Here is a 21,694-nt window from a genome sequence, read left to right on the forward strand (position 1 = left end):
GCAGCTGGGTCATATACGACCCCAGGGTGTTCTTTGTACTACGAAAATATCATTGTTAATTTTTTTTTTCGTTCGAACTCTTTATGACTGAAGTGCGACATATCATGAGGTCAATAAGTAAGAGACCCATATGCCTACTGGAAGAAATATCTGCAATACTGAGACATCAGCTCCAAACTGTGAAAGAATAACCAAGTGGAAGATCTGGTCGGTGTTTTTTCTATCCCCAGGACAAACAATACGTGTGTATTGCTTATGCAGCTTATGTGCTGAACATCACTTTGTGGCGACTGTAAAGATGTGAAGTGACCTTCACTAATACTGTGAACAAATCAGAATTTTCGAAACTTGTGTAGCTGTTTCAAATAATTTGGACGGGAAAAGAATATTAACATTTGTATGATTTTCAAGTAATATAACTAATGAACAGAAAATGTGATAGTCTCCTAACTGGTGACCTACCTGGCTATATCTGTACGAGTAACAATAACCTAACCTAACCTAAACCAACCTGACCAGTTGCAAAAATACTTGTTAGGCTAGGTTTTATAGTTATGGATATGCGTCGATAGGTCACCAGTTAGAAAATTACCGAAAATTGAAGAGTAAACCATTAACCCAATATTTGTGATCAATAATCAAAGTTGTTGTTAGACTATGAGAAAATTCACATGTATAGGGACGTACACATGTCGTAGTCTAATCTAAATTAAATTAGCACCCTGTACCAATTCTTACTCGCCTGGTGTATACATTTTGGAATGGTTTGTATATATCCCAACGGTGTACTTTGATTCATGATAATGCTATGGTGTCCTTCCAGGGTTAAAAAAAATCAAGTTATTAAATTAGCTGTAAAAATATGTAAGAACAGAATGTTGTATGTTGTTTAATAAAACATAGTGTGATAATATTAATATCCTTCTATTGTTCATAACTATTCTATTTTTTGATTATTTCATTCAAATTTTTCGTCGTTTCCTTTCAATGACTTATATTCTTTTTCCTGATCGGGGGCTCTGTATTTAATTTTAAACGGTAGGGTACTTATTTTTCTAAAATGTGCTGACACCGAATTTCATATCTCTCTCCGCGCATTTCCTTCTTGATAATTTAGGTAGTATCTTACCTTTCAGTCATTTCTACCCCCTCCCTACTCTCTCTCAATGTTTTCATTCCTTATACCTGGAAGTGTCATTATTAAAATATTAAAGACAAAAAATGAACTTCATTAAAATTTGTCGGCATCCGAAAGGAAAAATATAAGTGCTTATTTTGTGCATAACCCGCAAGAAACAAAATCCTAAATACTTCAATGGAAGAAGGTTTAAACCATAGTATAATAAATAAAGACATTCACAAATTGAAGATTGTTTTAATATTTTTTCTTTAATAATTTCGTTATATTTGGCACAATAACATAAACAATTATATATTTATATGTATACATGGTGTATTACTGTATATATTGGTATATATATTATATTTATATTCTTTGTTATTTAAAAGACATTTTTTAAAGTAGGAAACACAGAAACAACATTGTACGAGGGTTGTTTATTAATACAGAATATGCTATCATTAATAATTGTACTTTTTTTTCTTTTTGGATTTAAGACTTTCACCACTTACTGCATAAATATATTTTTTTAAAGTTAGTCTATCGGTCAATGCAAATTAGTATATCAGTGCAAGGAGAAGTATATGATGCTTCGTAAACATTCTTCATCTAAGATTTAAAGTAAATAACTTGCATAATTTCAGAAAAGAATAACATAACTGATTGGAGTATTGGAAAATAATCACCATATGCGTCTGTTTTCATCATATATCACGTATGCATTTTCATATAACATCGATCTCAAATAGATCTATATTTCTATATATTTGATAACTTTACAAAACTAACATATACGTGAATCAAACATTTAATATCTTGTTAAGATCGCCTATAATTCTTGAACGTAGTAAAAATCATAAAATTTACATTATCATTTGCCTTAATAGAATTTAAAATCAATTATATTAAACTAATCCAGAAAACAGAATATAATACAAATATATATATTTCCATTGAATTATCTTGTGTTACAAGTTTTCGGTAGGCGTGCTGTTAATTTTAATATGTAGAAAACCGAGCAGAGAAATACGTAAGCCCCACAGGATGCGAAAGGGATAAATGTGTACAGACCAGTATAAATTAACAACCATTCACTATTCCTTTTGCTCGTTTGTGCAAATTGAAAAATTGACAGTATGAGATCGCGGTAACCTTTAATATAAGGAATTCGCTTGGTATATAGAGTATTTGTAATATTGTCTTACACAGATCTTTTGATTATTATTATTATAAAATTATTACAGTGCAATAAAATTATTATAGTACAGTACAATTATTACAGTCCAATTATTATAACTGGAAAACATGTTCAGTTACAATGTTCGCGTCAGAAATCACAAGGTCTGGAATCGAATTTAGAATCCTTCACATCAAATTCATTTTCACTTATAATATGTTACATTTGACTTTGAATATTATAATATAAATTTATACTTACAATATATTCATTCTGAGTCCTATCAATTAGTGAATGCAACCCTATTCCATCCACATGAAGTCAGTCATGTTAGGAATGCGGTGTACATATTACTGTTCATATAGCGCAGCATAGAACACGTTGCTATATAGATGGGCAGAACACGTTGACGATGCGTCATTCGATAGAAAGTAATTTACAAGGTAACCTCTTTAACATAATTAGTTGTGATCGATGTCGAAAATATATACAGTTGAAATAGCTATAATAATAATAAGAGCAGTTGAATAACTATAATAATCTAAAACATGTATAGATAATAAATTTAATCTTTAGTTACTAATAGTAATTTTAAAAGTATAATTACCAATTTATTTATGTCTATGTTTTCAGATGCATTTTCATTTTATATCTTGAATAATAAATAGTCTCTAGCATAATGTTAAGGAAGGGGAGCAGTGGCTCAGTGGTAGCGTAGTCATCTCTAATCCGAGCTCATGTGAGTTTGTGGTGGACAACACTGTGCCCGTGAATTTTTTGGGGGTTTATCCTTTTCCCTTCACTTTCTCAATCTATTTATTTCCTTGATGATCATTCACTTACATTTGAAATTCATCTCATTTATGGTCTAGCTGTGGAAATATGAAACCAAGTTTTCTGTTCGTAACTTTCTTATATAATATGTAAATAATCTTTACTCTGCGGCGGTCTATAAATGATGAAAGGAAAATGTAATAAATTCAATGTTTGTAATGTAACCATTGTTTTCCACTGAGCATGAGACTTGTCCATTAGCATAGTCATGGACATGAAAATAGACATGTACTACTCGTGGATAGAATACATTATTTTCTTTATAAAGTAATTTGCATTCATTGTTTTTTTAGTTAAATTTTAAATCGATTCAATTTTCTGTATGTTCGTGTAAAAATCCAGTTGAATTCAAGACGGTGAATTTCAAATTGATTGTTGTTTTGATGACGTGTCTAAAAGATTTCCTTTCTCGTCTTCATATTATGTAGTATGTGTACTTCATTTGTTTCAATAAACCTATTTCTACTTCGTATGATAAGTGAAATATGAGTGAACGTACGCGTATGTGTATATGTCTGTTTTCTGTATACGCATATCCACGTGACATCAATTTCTTATAAATGTAAAAGGTAGTATTCGTATCATTAGATTCCATATTCAGAATAGTCAAACGGGTTCCTAGTTCGATCCCCATCCACGTGAGTTTGTACTGAACAACTTAGTTTCGCAGTTTTCTCGAGTATATTTGTTTCCTCGTCCATTCTCATTCCACCAAATCATTTCATAATTATTTACTTTCAAAACTCATCCCTCTCATTTAGCTTAAACAGCAAAACTGTTGGAAGTAAAACTTTTAAAAAAATATTTAATATCTTTTACACAATTAAATTAGTTACACAATTACACAATTAGACATATTTTATTCTCTATAAACATACCGTCATAAATTGTCAATTCTCTTCACTTTAACTCCCATCTTGCTCCTAACACTCAATATGATCTTTCCTAGGTTACAATATTTCCACTTAGCTGGTGTCCCAACCAAGTTCTTATCCTTCTTGTAAATATGTATACTTTTGTTCTTTGCTTCCCTCATACTCACAGTAATTCCTACTGGTTACCAGCTCAAATTATCCAAAAATGAATATTATATTTGTTTTCAGGAGATGTATTAATGTTTTCCGTATATAAATTTAAAAAAGAAGAAAGATCTATATAGTTAGCGTAATCACCATTGATGAGAGAGAGACCTAAGTTCGATTTTGCATAAGAACTCATTTCGTTCGAATCCTGCCTTAAAGTGTGAGTCCACGTCTCATATTGTCACAGTGCTGAACGGAACGCTAAACCTCAAAACAACCTAACCAACCAAAAATATGGAGAATAACATTTATCACGATAATTTTGGCTTCCCTGCTTAGAAGTTCTCATCACCAAACAGTTGTTTTATTTATTTTAGTGAGAGAAATGTTACATTTTCTTAATTCCATCTTCACGGACGTCACACCGGTAAAAAAATAAATTTTATCGCAAAAGCTACAAGAAAAATATTTAATGTCTAATTTTTGTATATAGCTTCCTGTAGTTATATGGAGCTTTCTTTTCTTAGGTTATATTGCCAAAATTCAAATTTTCACCGATGTGGCTTTCCTTAAGAGATACTGCTGCCCAATACATTAATGATCTCGGTGAGAGATTGAAGTTATTCTGAATTAAATGTAAGGCTATTACATGTTTTTCCTTGAACCGTATTGAACAAAAATAGAAATTAGTAAACCTGGAAAGAATATAAATAATAAAAATTTGTATTCAATTAACCTCTATTATGTTAAGCATACAAGACGGTTCTAACTTTATGTAGTACAATAATATAATACTTGTGAAAAACATGCAATTGTGAGTAGTTTAAACACGATATATTGAAGTCATATCCCTTTACCATTCAGACATTAACTTTTAGTGGGCAAATCTAAATGGAAATTTCTTACCAACTAAATACATTGAATGTAATTGTTATGTTCTTTGAATGTGTGAACCTGACAAAACCTTTGGTTGTTCTATCTTAAACCTAACAACTATAAGAGTAAGAAATGATAGTAATATTACCCCTTTCTACGTTTAACAGCTACAATACAATGTCTGATGTCTTGAATTTGAAGACCATAAGCATTGTCATAATTCTAGTCCACCATATTAATTTACCTATTAAAACACGTTTTAATCCGTTCTTTGTAATTCATACAGTACGTGTATATATACAAAAATACACAAGTCGGTAACATTAGAGAAATGAGTGTTCATTTGTCAAATACAGAGATAAATTAGCCAGACTGTAGGTATTGGATGTACCTCGAACTTAAAATACAATAAAGTAATTAAAAAACATAATTTTTAAACATATGATTTAAATATTTTAATGATGCAGTAAGTGCTTGAAAGTCTAATTTCAGAACACTAGAAATAATAATAAAGATATTTTAAAGTTTAACATTAATATTGCCGATGATAGTTTTACAAATGACTTTTTTTAGTTACTCTACTTTAGTGTAACCCTATATTGCATCCTGTCACTTGTGAGGGAACAAACATATATTTTATGTCTGACCAACCTTAAAGGCTAGTACTAGCCATTGAAAAAATGACGTCACTATAAAGCAAGAGAAGTGCTTTGGTTTTGAATAAGGTCTTGTAGGATATCATGCACCTACAAAGTATGTGTTGATTAGTAAAGCAATTATTTTTTTATGCATTATAGGGTTAATACTTCTTACATTAAAAAATCCAACCCTCGTATATTTATAGAACAACATATAATCTATCAGAGAAAACACAGTGTATAGTGATATCAACGTAGTTATTTATGTTTTAAATAGAAGATTTTATTACATTTTTTAAAACCTTTTTTCTTCAGCTTGTTCCACACTCGTGAAAATTTTTAAATTGTAATTGTCTTTTTTCTTCATATTGCTGTTTTCTGGACTTCTTTTGATTGTCTTTGCAATGGACATTCGTTTCTGTTGTCTTCTTGCTTTTAGTGACAAAAATTTAACACAATTTTTAAATGTTCATTTTCACTTCTTTGACATGATAATCGCAAGATCATAGGTATAATTGTTTTCTACCTGATCATTAAAATAAGGGGATTGTGGCCGGTATGTTGTGTTGGCCAACAAGAACGCAATTGAATAATTAGTAATGAAATAATTATATTTAACCTGGACGTGCGATTTTAAACATCACATAAAAATGGCTGGACGAAGCAGCTTGATAAAATAACTTTTTTTGTATGTTTATTTTTTCATTTGTTCGTTCTTTCACCTTCACTTTACTACTCTTCTGTTTCTTCTCTTTATACACTTCTATTTTGTAGTTTTTTTCTTTCTCCCTCTTACATTGGAGTCTATTTTCAAAGTCACGTTGTAACTGTTGAGCAACTGAGAATGAGATACATAGTGGTGACGAAGAGAAGTAAATTTGTGGTGCAAAATGTCTGAGATGTGGCTGAAAGAAAGTAGAAATATTACTTTTAGTACAAGGATAAAACACATATTTCGTTGTGTACAAAAATATGTTATATACAGTATATGTTTCAATCATACACTGAGAAAATTTGCTAAGTTAAAGTAGCCAAAATTCGGTTTCCAGTAACAGAGTTACTTTGTGAATATACAACATACAAAGCTTCCGGTTACTGCAACCGAATAACACTTGGCTATTTAATCTTCACTCATTTAATGAGTAGTTGTCTAATTCAACCGAGAAGATTAGTTAATCGATTGCATACAGGTCATTAAGAAAAACATGAAAAGAACAGATCTAAATGGAATAAAGACCATTCGAACTACTAACGACAGGTTCAGTAGAATAAAGCCTGAACATGAGCGGCTAGCAAGTTCAGGCTTCTCTACTAAGAGTGTAACAATGGGAATACTTCGATCATTTCAATACAACTATAACTCTCTCAAGCGGACCAATTTGGTTGACATTTCTTACGTAAGTTTCTTGCATGTTTCTTCAGGGCCTTTTATACATTTGACCCATATCCATTGCTTTTAATATGTTTAAATAACCAAATTAATAGCTTAAAAATACAGTTGCTAATTTTCTTGTTAATTAGTAGCTCAGAAATAGGTTAAAAGAACAAAGCATGATTCATCATGGTACTCGGTTACTAGTAACTCAGAGGCTTTCTTCAAAAAGAGTAGTTTTAACAGAAAGTCACCTGCGAGTAACTGGGTTTTAATTGAATCTTCACTCAGCAAGCGGACATTTTTTTCAGTGTAATCAAAAACAGATCTTAAACAGATATCACTCAACCAAGACGGTTTAACTAACTCTCCCTGGTGATCAATGTACTAAGATATCAAAGTACTTTACTATTTTATACGTAGCAGAGTCTCAGCTAAAAACTGTATCAAGTAATACATTATTGACGTAATTGTTGTGAAACTACTGAACGGTTTAATGTTTACTGATAGACAATAGATAAACAGTTAGTTTTCTTGTTTCGTAATTGTGACGCGAATTTGATCCCAAGACCAAAAAAATTTCTTTAAAACTTTCCTTATTTCCAACATGTAAATTTGTAATAATACGTATGTGTAACCTATACGACGTTATTCCAAAATACCTTCCAAGTTTTTAATATTGATAATATCCTATCTAAAACTATAACGAAAACAATCCTTCCCCATGTTGGAGCTAGGAATTGGTATAATTAACACATCTGACCAGATTATATACATTTATTTATTAAAACTAAAATATAGTGTAACGGTTTTGACAACTTAATGTTATCTTCCTCACACACTAACTGGTAAGCATTAAAATTTCAAACATATTGGCGTGCAGCTTGATGTGTCATCAGTTAATAACTGTTATAACCATGTTTTCCTGTTATATCATCAAAAAAGTTCTCTCGTGGCTAAGAGGTTAGCGTAAGCGCCTTTGACGTGGGAGACCCGGGTTCGATTTCCGTAAAGAATCACGTGGTTAAGCTCTAGGTCCATGTCTCATATAGTGCAGAAAGTGACGCAAAAATTTATTCAGTCAAAGTAAGGTCACGGCCTTTTGTAACTAATATTTTGTCAGATCTTTCAACATAATGTTTTACTGCCTTCATAATCTATTTCTAAAGGTAACATCTCTAGTAATGAATAAACGATTAGCATAAGTGTAATATCCAAAGTGCAGCCTACGTATATTACACTTATAACTTTGAATTGATAATCTGAATTGTATTGTCACATGGTTCATGGTACGAACCATCTATATGAGTACATTCAAAGTATGCGATATTACTTTTTCTCGCTAGTACACAATATAACATTTTTATGCTCATTGCGTTCTTCTTCATTTCATTAGTTTGTGTTTGTCCTTTGCCAACATCAAAACTATATAGGATGAGACCTACAGCTTAAATTAGAGTCTCAGCCACTGCAGTGCATGTGATGCTCTACTACCAGGAGTCGAACATGGGATCTCGTGCATCAAAGGTACACATGGTGTAACGATCTCCTTACTATGAGTTGGAGACAAAGGAATAATGGGAAAACTATGTGAAAGAGAAGAAAGCAAATGTTTATAATTACGCGATATTGATGTTTAACTTTTCTCTGATTTGGAAAAATTAACAAGAATTTGTAACCTTTCCTTGTTTGCTTCTCTTTTTTAAAAAAAAAAAGCAAAGAAAATGATGAATATCTATTTACGATTCTGGTTAGTGAGAGAGAGAGAGCAATACATTCCTTTTCCTGTTGGTTAATTCAAGGTCGCTTGCGCGGTAGGAGACGTGCCTTATCGCGATCGTAGCGCCGCTGTCCTTCGTGGGAGCTCGCAGCCTTCCCGGCTGCGAACTGAGCTATGAATTTCGATGGAAGGAGGACGTTTCCTGCAGTCTACGAGCAGGCGGAAAATTTATCGTCGATGTTAGAAAATGGGACGCGTGTCTCGTTCGTTTGACTTAGCTTGTAGTGTCTGCTATTATCTGCATTTTGTTACATCTGGAAGGAGTTAAATCAATTAACAAGAATAAAAGTGCAAGTTGTGTTGTGTTTCGTGATTTTCTTTCTTTTAAAAAAAGAAGGGAAGAAAAATAATGTTACGAAAATTGCAAATGGAAGGTTTGTGTTTGACCATATGCATTGGTGCTATCTGAATAAGATTGAATTGGTTAGCTTGTGCTCTGTGGTTTTCCAGTGTCTGAATGGTGCTCGAAGTATTGAGTGATATTTGTCTTTGTTTAAGTTTCCATATTTTACGTCAGACAAGTTTGTTTCGTGTTCGTGTTCAGATGTGCAGGGGCATTTGATGAATTCAATCTGTGACATAGATATCTGTATAGTTGACCTAAGTCTTGGTCAATAAGTCGCTATTCTTTTCGGCGACAAAAATCCATCGTATTTTATAGAGAGTGTTGCATGGTGAATTTCCATGTGGGTTCCTTACGACAAGGAAGAGTAGATTTGCTACTGAGTAAAATAAACCTGTTCTTGGCTATCGCCTTAAAAATAGCATGTTGTTCATGCATTAATACTCGTAATATCCTGAATCTGAAGTGGTTTTTCTTTAGTTGGTGGAATGATAAAGTGGGATATTTCGAGTGAGAACAGAGGTCTGTTCCCCATTGCACGTTGGAACGCATGGTCTTACAATAGAATTATATTCCCTGCAATCGTAGTGTCCACTCTCTTGGTTTGATTGTCTGACGGATCGGTGGAATGATAATGTGGAAAAGAGTGAGAGTATTTCAATTTGATGAAACCAGACCTAAGTTCGGTCATAGTGGTTTTGGTGAACCTGGAAACAGAGCGTGACTTTCATTATTTTAAATGGAAGTTAGTTTGGTTGAATGGTGGAATGAGAATGTTGAGGATTGAGGTGAGAGCAGTGGTGAATGTCACTTGGTAAGAGACACTGTATCTTATTCTGGGTTTGTCTCGTAGTATCACTGAAGATTTCTATTGTGTCTCTCGATCTTTTTTTTTTGGTCCGAGAGAGCCGACTGAATCAGTGATAGAACTAGATACATTCTGACATTTTCGTTTTCAGACCTAAGTATTGGTCTTTGAGTTACTTTTCGATCACAGCCAAAGCACATTTATTCTTGTAATCTGATACAGAACAGACGACAAGCAGACTGAGAGCGAGGTATTAAAACCCAAAGAAAGGTAATAAAAAAAAGAATATAAGAGGTGAGTGTTGATTAATATATATTATAGTTGATTGTCCTTTGTTTGTGTTCTGTGTTTGTGGGTCGTCATGTTTGATTCCAAATAGAGTCGATTAATAGATTATTTCTTTGGACCGCGTTAATAATTACGTGAATTACGATTGATAATTCAGCATTTCATTTTTGGTAAGCGGGCTAAAACCCGGTGCGTATCGTAATTGTTTATAATCTGCTTTATTTTCAGCATTTATTAATGCGATTAGTATTGAAATTGATCCATATAGTTTTTTTGAACAATTTGAGATTTATCCTATTGCTTGCTATTGTAGGCGAACGGTGCGGTGAGGCACGGCACTCCAAATTTGTTGAAAGATTTTGACATACTTCTTAAATTAATTATTATCGTTGTTTTCAACATATACCTAACGGATCTCTGGATATTGGAGATTGCTCCCCCCAAAGAAAAGGATATTTCTTGATCGTTTTTCTAGATTGTTTTTTTTTTCTGAGAACTTTTTGTTTAAGATTCAGAAATTCAATTTAAGGAATTTATTCTCTCTACTCTGGTCAAATAAATTGAAATTGATAAAAGAAAATAAAAATTATAATTATTATTCTTGAAATTAGTCTTGAGATTAAATTGTTATTGTTCCTGGATAGGCTTCTAACTCCGATGAGAGTTGAACAATAATATAATCATTGACTGAATATTATCGTTGAATCTATATTACGAATAGACTTCGAAGGAAGAAAGATTTGTTTGTTGCTCAATATATTTTACCCGAAATAATATTGTATATTATTATAATAAATTATATATACTTGAATTGTTGTTGTTGTTATTTATTTATATATTTATATATGCACATATATTTTGAATTTGTGACTGGTATTTACGTTTAATTATTGTTGATTATGTTGAATTATCCATCTGCACCTGCCGTATGACTCGGAATTGCGTTCGTCTTCGTAGATCCCTCTGAGGACGGACTTGGGTAGTGTTGATTGGTCAACATTGCATGAGCTTTGGTATCCATGAATGTTGCCCCTTTAACATCGGCTCTTGTCCTGACAGCGGATGGGAACGCTACAAAATGGTTCATAGGTCAGTACCTAACTTTTTTGGTTCAAGTTTAGTCATATATAAATTTACATTCGCAGTTTATTGTAAGTAAAAACTATAATCTTGAGACAGTTTAATGATAACAGAGGGTAATATATTTTGGATTAAATTGAATTAAATAGAGAATATTGAATATTAAGTGAAATTTAAGATTGTAAGCAAGTTGATTGAATATTTTTCAAGACTAGGTTTTCGTATATAGGGTTGTTCCATGCTGGTTCTCCTTGGTTGTTGTAGTATCCGTAGTTAGTTTAGTTATTAATTTGTTTATGCTAATCTGTTTTATATTTTCTTGTGTATTATTTCTCTTGTTACTTTAAAAAGAAACGCGTGTTTAAGGAATTTTTTTGAATTTGTCGTTTTATGATGGCTAATCGATCTGAGTTTGTGAGTATTAATATACCCGATGGGTATTCAGAACTAGTAACACGAGATAGAACTGGTTGTTGTGATGCGGATTCACGTTCTGATTTTGGGCAATTTAATATGTCATTAACTCCTCCCACTCAGGGAAGTCTTTACGCCAGACGGATTTCAACTGAAGTCAATCGGAGTACTATTGGAAATAATGATAGTATGCATTCTGTTAGTTATGGGTTTAGTAGGCAAGTTAATGCAACTAGTTTAGGAGAGTCTCAGCGAGATGTAAGGCAAGTTGCCTTTGAAGCTCCATTAAGGCAGTCTGAACAGACAGGGTTTGTAAATCGGGATTCTTCAAACGCTAGCGTTGCTGGAAATATTCAAGGTCAAAATACTAACAGATACCTTAATCTTCGTGACTATTATCGAAGAGTTTCTCAGATAAGGAATTCTACTCCGAAAGCTCCTTTGAGTTCTCCTTTTCTACAACCTATAAATAGGTATGATGCTAGAAATAGTGCGGAATCTGGTGTACATGCTGGAGTTAATAGATTAGATTCTGGTGGGATCGAACATAACTTAATGGTAAAATATGCATTCAAAAGAAACAGTGAATCTCTTGAGTTGAGATTTAAGGATGTTAAATTGACAGATGGGAGTAATAGTCATCAAGTTTTCAATTTGTTGTTGAAAATAGAAGAAACACTATTAGAAACTAGTTATTCACTCGGGATGGTACTAACCGTTCTTGTAGCTAAATGTACTGGGGCTTTATTAAGAAAAATCTTATTTGCTTTGAACAACAATATAAGTTGGTATAATCTACGAGGGAATTTACTAAGTAATTTTGTTACTCCAGTGAGTAGGCATTCTTTTGTGTCAGAATATGTCTATAGAAGACAGAAGTTGTCTGAACAAGTTAATGATTATGTAAGGTCTGTTATTGTAGCTATGAATGTACTAAGATTTGATGGTCCGGAATCGGAATTAGTGAGTATTATTATGAGTGGTTTAAATCCTAATCAAAAGTACAGAATGTTGAATAACTATTTGCCTGCATCACGATTGGAATTATTGGAAATAGCTGAAAAACACGTGTTGAGCTTTAGAAACCAGTTAGATTATAATAGAGAAATGAGTGATAATAGAAAAAAGTCTAGTGTTCTAGTATCGAGCTATCATAATAATGGATTGGGTCCGAATAAAACCTCGGTGAATAATACTTTGTTAGAAAATAAATGTAGATCAACCCTTTATGAAAATAAATTGAGTCGATCGATAGGTGGCTCTCGGGATTTTCTGAATTCTAGGGGTCCAAATAATTTATTTGAGCCTCGAGGGAAACCTAGAACAACTTCGTCGTTTATTCCTTCAGAGATGGACAATACAGTTGCGTCTTTCGTTGTCGGAAAAATTAATAGTCAGTTGACGGACATTTGCGTCGACGGTGGTTCAAGCTTCAACATTGTTCGTGCAGATTTGGTTCGTGCTTGTGGTTTCGAGAAATATATTACTACAACACAAGAGAAATTAGTAAATGCTCCTTCAGGATTGCATTTTTCCACGAACAAGGAAATTGTATTGACAGTCAATTTTTCAGGACACTTTGAAAGAGTTAGTTTCAAGGTGGTAGATGAGTTACCTTGTAAGTGTTTGCTGGGAAATCCGTTTTTGCGTTCCACCAATTCAATTGTTGATTATTATAATAATGCCTTAGTTCTCCGTGGTGGCAAGAAAAGAATTGCTTTGAACTTTAAGAAAACAGTTCGGCATTTTGGTTTTCAATCTAAAGGATTTAAGTCTGGTCCTCATGCCGGCCAGTTGAAGGGAAAGAATGGAAATCAACAGAGAGTGCAGACTCGGGATTCTCTGGATCAAGATAAAATGGCTTCGATTTTTATATACGAAGATATCTTTGATTATGGTTTGCGAGATGAAGGGATTCAGTGCGACTTGGATCTAGTTGATGCCGAATCTAGAATTTTGGAGATTCGTGCTCCGAATAGCTTACAGCTTGGTCAACTCAGAGCGATGATTGATTCAGAAATCGATTCGGGTCATCATATCGAAAATACTTTATCTTCCATGGTTGATAGTTATGTGAGTATTCAACCGCTTGGTAGTATGCATGGTGCGATTGAAAGGTCCAACCATCAATTGTCTCCGAACCGGAACTTAGTTTCTGGGACCTCGAAGCAGAATAGTGATTCATCGCAGCTTAATTCGTGCAAGACTGGTGGTGTGATTGGCAAATCTTGTGACCAGCGTCCATCTTACGTGAATTTGGGGAGTTCGTCATCGAGATTTGGTTGTTCGTCTGGAACAGCTGCTTGTGCTAGTGGTTCGGATGGTGAAAGTGGAACATCCATTCTTCGTTTGCCTTTTGATCAGAACTTGGGAGAGATGACATCGTTAATTAACAGCGATATTATCAATTGTCGATCTGTTGAGACTTTAGGTGGTGCGAATGCAATGTCCAAATTTGTGGATCCGTCTAGTGGAACTTTAGTGACATCTACATGGGAAGACAGTTCTTTTCCGACTCGAATGTGTTGTAATAGAAGATCTGATGGTGCGAGTGATATGCCCTTTGAGAATAATTCGTCCATGGGACAAATAGTGAATTCTGAATTCGACGCAAGTTGTTGTAATTTGGGTGAATCTCTTCAGGATTATGATAGTGGTGCGAATGAAATGTGCTTTGATAATCGGATTCTCGCTGATGGAGACACTTCGAAATTAGTTTTAAATAGTGAAAGACCTAATGAGGTGAATGTTTCGAAATCTACTGATGGTGTTAAGCAGTCATCTAGTAAAACTGTTACTACAAAAGACAATTTTGATCTTGTTCAGAATGAGGATCCATCAAGAATTGAGATTCCAGAATCTGAGAGAGTTAAGAAGAACAGTACTCGCAAAAGAAATAGGAATCGTAGAAGAAAGAAGAAAAGGGTGGATAATGTGACAGAATCCTCGAAAAATGTTAGTGTCTTGGAAAAAATAGATGATGCTAGACTTTCGGGAGTGAATGGTCCATCGAACGACAATGAACGTAAGGATGTGGTGTTAAATAATAGTAGTGGTTCCGAAGCGTCTGATGTTGACTTAGAACAGTCTGAAAATTTCCATAAATTAATTCAGCGGAATCGGAAGTTTCAGCCTCCTGACCTTTCATCTAATCAACAGGAAATGGCTCAGAATAACACACGGGTGATAAATCAACCTAACATGCAGGTGGAAAATCAGAATTTAGGGCAAGACTCATGGAAATTCGATAACCCTGAGATTGTTGCTTTCATCGACTCAATGAAAACTAAATATTCCGATGTAATTTCCGATAGGGTTGGATGTGTTAAAGGGTTCGTTGGTCGACTACATTTAAAAGAGAATAAACCTTTCAAGGATACCCCTTTTCCAGTTCCTAAAAATAAGGAGAAAATTTTTTATGATCAAATTGAAGAACTTGTTAAGGAGGGGATTTTAGAAGAGGTTGACCATGCTAACTATGGCAGTAGTTGTTTTCTAGTGAAAAATAAGAACAATACATATCGAATAGTAGGAAATTACATAAAGGCTAATAGCTTAATTGTGAATGACGTATATCCATCCCCGAATTTAGAAGCGTGTCTGGCAGGCCTTGCGGATAAGAAACTGTACTCTAAATTTGATTTAAAGCGGGCCTACAACCAAATCTACCTTGATAAATCGTCACGTGAGATTACCACCCTGGTTACTCCCAAGGGATGTTATCAGTACACCCGAGTTCCGGTCGGAATAAAAACTGGGAGCAACATTTTGTCAAGGGCGATGGAAAAGGTATTAGGTGATCTAACAGATAAGGGTGTCAAAATTTATTTTGATGACGTTCTGGTAGCTAGCAATGCAATAGAAGAACACATGTTAATGGTTGAAAAGGTGTTACAGAGGTTCAAAGATTATAACATAACTATAGCTCCTGACAAATGTTTCATGTTTTATAAAAAGATCAATTATCTGGGGTATATTATTCAAGGAGACCAGATGGAAATTGACCCAAGGAGAGTATCTGCTATACGAAATATTCCTTCACCTCGTAATAGACGCGGGTTGTTGAAAATACTAGGAGTATTTAGTTATTATTCTAAGTTTGCGTCGGAGCTCCAAGAGCTAATGGCTCCCCTTAGTGCCTTGAAATCTCCTAAGACTAAATTTGTTTGGACTCAAGAACATCAACAAACTCTAGATAAATTAAAAAATATTTTGATAGATAACATAGTTTTAAAAACTCCAGACCTTAGCAAACGTTTTGTAGTCCACGTCGACGGCAGTGGAAAAAGTATTGCCGGATGTATTTCACAAAGGAATGCGAATGGGGACCTTCAACCTGTGTGCTTCTATAGCAAGAAACTCTCAGAGGCGGACAAACACCGCAGTATTTATGAGATAGAATTTATAAGTCTTGTAAAAACAATATCTCGCTATAGACACTACTTGGTTAATGAGTTTGACGTGTTAACAGACAATAAAGCCTTGTCCTGGATACTTAATAACAGTAAAAGGCTCTTAAAGTACGGTCCTTTCGTCGAAACGCTTTGTCAGTTTAATTTTAAGATACGCCATATAAAGTCAGCGGAGAATATAGTAGCGGATTTCTTGACACGAATCTACGATCCGTTTGAATTCAGTATATTGGATGGCCCGGTAGGATTAGCTGCATTTAGAAGAAATATGAATATAATGCATCTTTGGAACTTGCCTTTAATTAAGGATCCTATCGATAAATTACAACGAGAAGATCCAGATTTGGATAATATTATCAGAAGAATTGAGAACGGTGAGGATGTTCAAGGGTATCTCCTTAATAAGAATATTCTGTTAAAAAGAACTAATTCGGCGATTAACCCCTATAAGATAGTAATCCCGAAAGATTTGAGGAAGGTGCTTATTGACTATCATCATGAAGATGCATTGATTGGTGGCCATGCAGGTGTGTCAAGGACATTAGCTAAACTGATGAAGAAATTTACCTGGGAAGGATTGAAAGAAGATGTCAAAAATTTCGTAAGTACGTGTGATGTGTGCCAAAAGGTTAAGGAATCGAATCAAAAGAAAATGGGATATTTAGTTTCTGATTTCAGTAAAAGAGTTAATTCTCATTGGATGTTTGACATAGTAGGTGCATTAGCGAATTCGAATGGATTAAAATTTATACTTATAGGTGTTGATAACGCCAGCCGATTTGTGGTTTTGGAACGTTTGAAAACCATAAGTTCCAGTGTTGTAGCTAACAAGATGATGGAAATATTCAGTCGACTAGGTTTTCCGGAGGCCCTGTCCACTGACAATGCATCAATTTTTGTTTCCGAACACTTTAAAAAATTCCTGTTTAGTTTGAGTATCAAGCACATTCGGCTGAGCCCTATCACCCTGGTGGTAATGCGGCTGAAAGATTTATAAAAACCCTGAAGGCATCCCTTAGAGCTTACATCTCGACGAAGCAACATCTGTGGTCAACTCTTGTGCCGGAACTCCAATTCACCTTAAATATAAGCGAGCACTCAGGATTAAAGATGTCTCCCATCGAAGTATATTTTGAACGTCCATATAATACACCTTTAGGAAACCGATGGAGCATCAATGATTCTGATTTTGGTGGAAAATCATCTGCTCAGATATGGAAAGAAGCTATTCAGAATATGGAGAAAAGTTGGGCAACAAGGCGTAAGTTGATGTTACGAAGAAGAAATCCCGTTAATTTAGACATAGGACAAAGTGTCCTGTTAAAGGCACACGTTAAATCATCATTAAGAGATAAGGTAGCGAAATCTTTAAGCGACAAGTGGTATGGTCCATTTGTGATTAGGAAATTTTTGACCCCGAATACCGTCTTAGTTTCTGATGAGAATGACACGCCAGACTCATATCGCCGTTCGCATGTCTCAGAATTAAAGGTCTATAGGAGTAGGAGAGATTAAAATAGTCTGAACCTAGTTATCCTGGTCTTGAAAAATAGTATTGGTTTGTTTGTACATGTAGTTATGATGTAAATTTTTAATTGAATTAAATGTGATATTTATTGAGCATTTGCTAGTATTGTTGTTTGTTATATAATTTTATTCATTATGGCCATAATGAACAAAAAATGTATAAATAATTGAGTATTTAGTGTTGTTTAAGCATTTGCTATTATCATTTTAATTTGTATTTGTTGTTGTTTGTATTGTTATGAACATTACTTATGATATTTATATATTTCGTAGCTATTCAGTGCAGATTTAAAGAAAAATTTCTTGGTGGAGAATTTTTCTTTTTCTCGACAAAGGCCAGCCTGTAACGATCTCGTTACTATGAGTTGGAGACGAAGGAATAATGGGAAAACTATGTGAAAGAGAAGAAAGCAAATGTTTATAATTACGCGATATTGATGTTTAACTTTTCTCTGATTTGGAAAAATTAACAAGAATTTGTAACCTTTCCTTGTTTGCTTCTTTTTTTTTAAAAAAAAGCAAAGAAAATGATGAATATCTATTTACGATTCTGGTTAGTGAGAGAGAGAGAGCAATACATTCCTTTTCCTGTTGGTTAATTCAAGGTCGCTTGCGCGGTAGGAGACGTGCCTTATCGCGATCGTAGCGCCGCTGTCCTTCGTGGGAGCTCGCAGCCTTCCCGGCTGCGAACTGACCTATGAATTTCGATGGAAGGAGGACGTTTCCTGCAGTCTACGAGCAGGCGGAAAATTTATCGTCGATGTTAGAAAATGGGACGCGTGTCTCGTTCGTTTGACTTAGCTTGTAGTGTCTGCTATTATCTGCATTTTGTTACATCTGGAAGGAGTTAAATCAATTAACAAGAATAAAAGTGCAAGTTGTGTTGTGTTTCGTGATTTTCTTTCTTTTAAAAAAAGAAGGGAAGAAAAATAATGTTACGAAAATTGCAAATGGAAGGTTTGTGTTTGACCATATGCATTGGTGCTATCTGAATAAGATTGAATTGGTTAGCTTGTGCTCTGTGGTTTTCCAGTGTCTGAATGGTGCTCGAAGTATTGAGTGATATTTGTCTTTGTTTAAGTTTCCATATTTTACGTCAGACAAGTTTGTTTCGTGTTCGTGTTCAGATGTGCAGGGGCATTTGATGAATTCAATCTGTGACATAGATATCTGTATAGTTGACCTAAGTCTTGGTCAATAAGTCACTATTCTTTTCGGCGACAAAAATCCATCGTATTTTATAGAGAGTGTTGCATGGTGAATTTCCATATGGGTTCCTTACGACAAGGAAGAGTAGATTTGCTACTGAGTAAAATAAACCTGTTCTTGGCTATCGCCTTAAAAATAGCATGTTGTTCATGCATTAATACTCGTAATATCCTGAATCTGAAGTGGTTTTTCTTTAGTTGGTGGAATGATAAAGTGGGATATTTCGAGTGAGAACAGAGGTCTGTTCCCCATTGCACGTTGGAACGCATGGTCTTACAATAGAATTATATTCCCTGCAATCGTAGTGTCCACTCTCATGGTTTGATTGTCTGACGGATCGGTGGAATGATAATGTGGAAAAGAGTGAGAGTATTTCAATTTGATGAAACCAGACCTAAGTTCGGTCATAGTGGTTTTGGTGAACCTGGAAACAGAGCGTGACTTTCATTATTTTAAATGGAAGTTAGTTTGGTTGAATGGTGGAATGAGAATGTTGAGGATTGAGGTGAGAGCAGTGGTGAATGTCACTTGGTAAGAGACACTGTACCTTATTCTGGGTTTGTCTCGTAGTATCACTGAAGATTTCTATTGTGTCTCTCGATCTTTTTTTTTTGGTCCGAGAGAGCCGACTGAATCAGTGATAGAACTAGATACATTCTGACATTTTCGTTTTCAGACCTAAGTATTGGTCTTTGAGTTACTTTTCGATCACAGCCAAAGCACATTTATTCTTGTAATCTGATACAGAACAGACGACAAGCAGACTGAGAGCGAGGTATTAAAACCCAAAGAAAGGTAATAAAAAAAAGAATATAAGAGGTGAGTGTTGATTAATATATATTATAGTTGATTGTCCTTTGTTTGTGTTCTGTGTTTGTGGGTCGTCATGTTTGATTCCAAATAGAGTCGATTAATAGATTATTTCTTTGGACTGCGTTAATAATTACGTGAATTACGATTGATAATTCAGCATTTCATTTTTGGTAAGCGGGCTAAAACCCGGTGCGTATCGTAATTGTTTATAATCTGCTTTATTTTCAGCATTTATTAATGCGATTAGTATTGAAATTGATCCATATAGTTTTTTTGAACAATTTGAGATTTATCCTATTGCTTGCTATTGTAGGCGAACGGTGCGGTGAGGCACGGCACTCCAAATTTGTTGAAAGATTTTGACATACTTCTTAAATTAATTATTATCGTTGTTTTCAACATATACCTAACGGATCTCTGGATATTGGAGATTGCTCCCCCCAAAGAAAAGGATTTTTCTTGATCGTTTTTCTAGATTGTTTTTTTTCCTGAGACCTTTATGTTTAAGATTCAGAAATTCAATTTAAGGAATTTATTCTCTCTACTCTGGTCAAATAAATTGAAATTGATAAAAGAAAATAAAAATTATAATTATTATTCTTGAAATTAGTCTTGAGATTAAATTGTTATTGTTCCTGGATAGGCTTCTAACTCCGATGAGTTGAACAATAATATAATCATTGACTGAATATTATCGTTGAATCTATATTACGAATAGACTTCGAAGGAAGAAAGATTTGTTTGTTGCTCAATATATTTTACCCGAAATAATATTGTATATTATTATAATAAATTATATATACTTGAATTGTTGTTGTTGTTGTTATTTATTTATATATTTATATATGCACATATATTTTGAATTTGTGACTGGTATTTACGTTTAATTATTGTTGATTATGTTGAATTATCCATCTGCACCTGCCGTATGACTCGGAATTGCGTTCGTCTTCGTAGATCCCTCTAAGGACGGACTTGGGTAGTGTTGATTGGTCAACATTGCATGAGCTTTGGTATCCATGAATGTTGCCCCCTTTAACATCGGCTCTTGTCCTGACAGCGGATGAGAACGCTACAATGGTAGTAATTAGATCAGGAAGAAGAGATGTATCCTTTTTGTTACTAGGACGGAATTGCTACTAACCGGATGTAGCATAATGGAACCATTGAAATTCCAAGCAACGACTGTACGCTATTAAGTTAAATTAAATGTTTACCTTTATGTTATATGATTTGTGATCTGAAGAGACAGATAAATAAAAGTAAATGATGAGTTTCTTTGTGCTAATCCTCAAGTGTTGTTGTCATTCCTTGCAAATGTGTGTCTATGTGTAGATTTAAAAAAAAAAAGAAGAAGGAAGAAAGCTAACTTTTTCTTAAAAGTCGTTCGTTCAATAATGATATTTTTATTAAGAAAATAAATCATGCAATACTAATAATGATAGCGTAGAATCAAGTAATATGATTTCCAAATTTTAGTTCTTCAATATTTGAAACAGAATATCGGATCCATTGCCAAAATCACGCCTTCAATATGAGATTGTCCAAAGGATGAGGTGGGAAATTCTTACGATCAAAGTGGCGGAGGAGAGAGAGAGGAAGGAAGTTTAAAAAAAACTCCGGACTGAAATGCTTCAACATTTAGAGATTTCACATAATTGATATCCATAGATATTAAACCATATGGAATTAGGGGTACTAGTTTACAGTTAGTTACATGTGAAATAGGTACATGTTGATTAGATATTAATTAGTGTGTCAACTGCTTACAATACTGTCACTTTGTTGACCTAAGCAATTATTAGTAGGAGAGGAAAAATGTACACCAAAAGTATTAAGAGGGATCCATCTTCTAGAATTTCGTACCCTGCATTGACCATCAACAATGGGGGATCATGACATATAATTTACTATTGAAATTTGTTGGGAAAGTTGAGGCAAAATGTTTAAACTAATTACCAACTAAATATTTGATATTAAA

General features: G+C 34.1%; 1 protein-coding gene across 1 annotated transcript in view; it reads right to left on the reverse strand.

Moving 5' to 3' along the window:
• Positions 1-1,369: 1,369 nt before the first annotated feature.
• LOC145668418 (uncharacterized) overlaps positions 1,370-21,694 on the reverse strand; it is a 268,390-nt gene continuing 248,065 nt past the window's right edge. Inside the window, exon 6 of the mRNA XM_081736231.1 lies at positions 1,370-6,572. Coding sequence (XP_081592357.1) covers positions 6,484-6,572 — 89 coding nt within the window. The 3' untranslated portion in view covers positions 1,370-6,483. The remainder of the gene's footprint in view (positions 6,573-21,694) is intronic.

Source organism: Thermobia domestica, chromosome 13, assembly GCF_964235325.1.
Source record: "Thermobia domestica chromosome 13, izTheDome1.hap1.1, whole genome shotgun sequence".
NCBI classification, from domain to species: Eukaryota; Metazoa; Arthropoda; class Insecta; order Zygentoma; family Lepismatidae; genus Thermobia; species Thermobia domestica.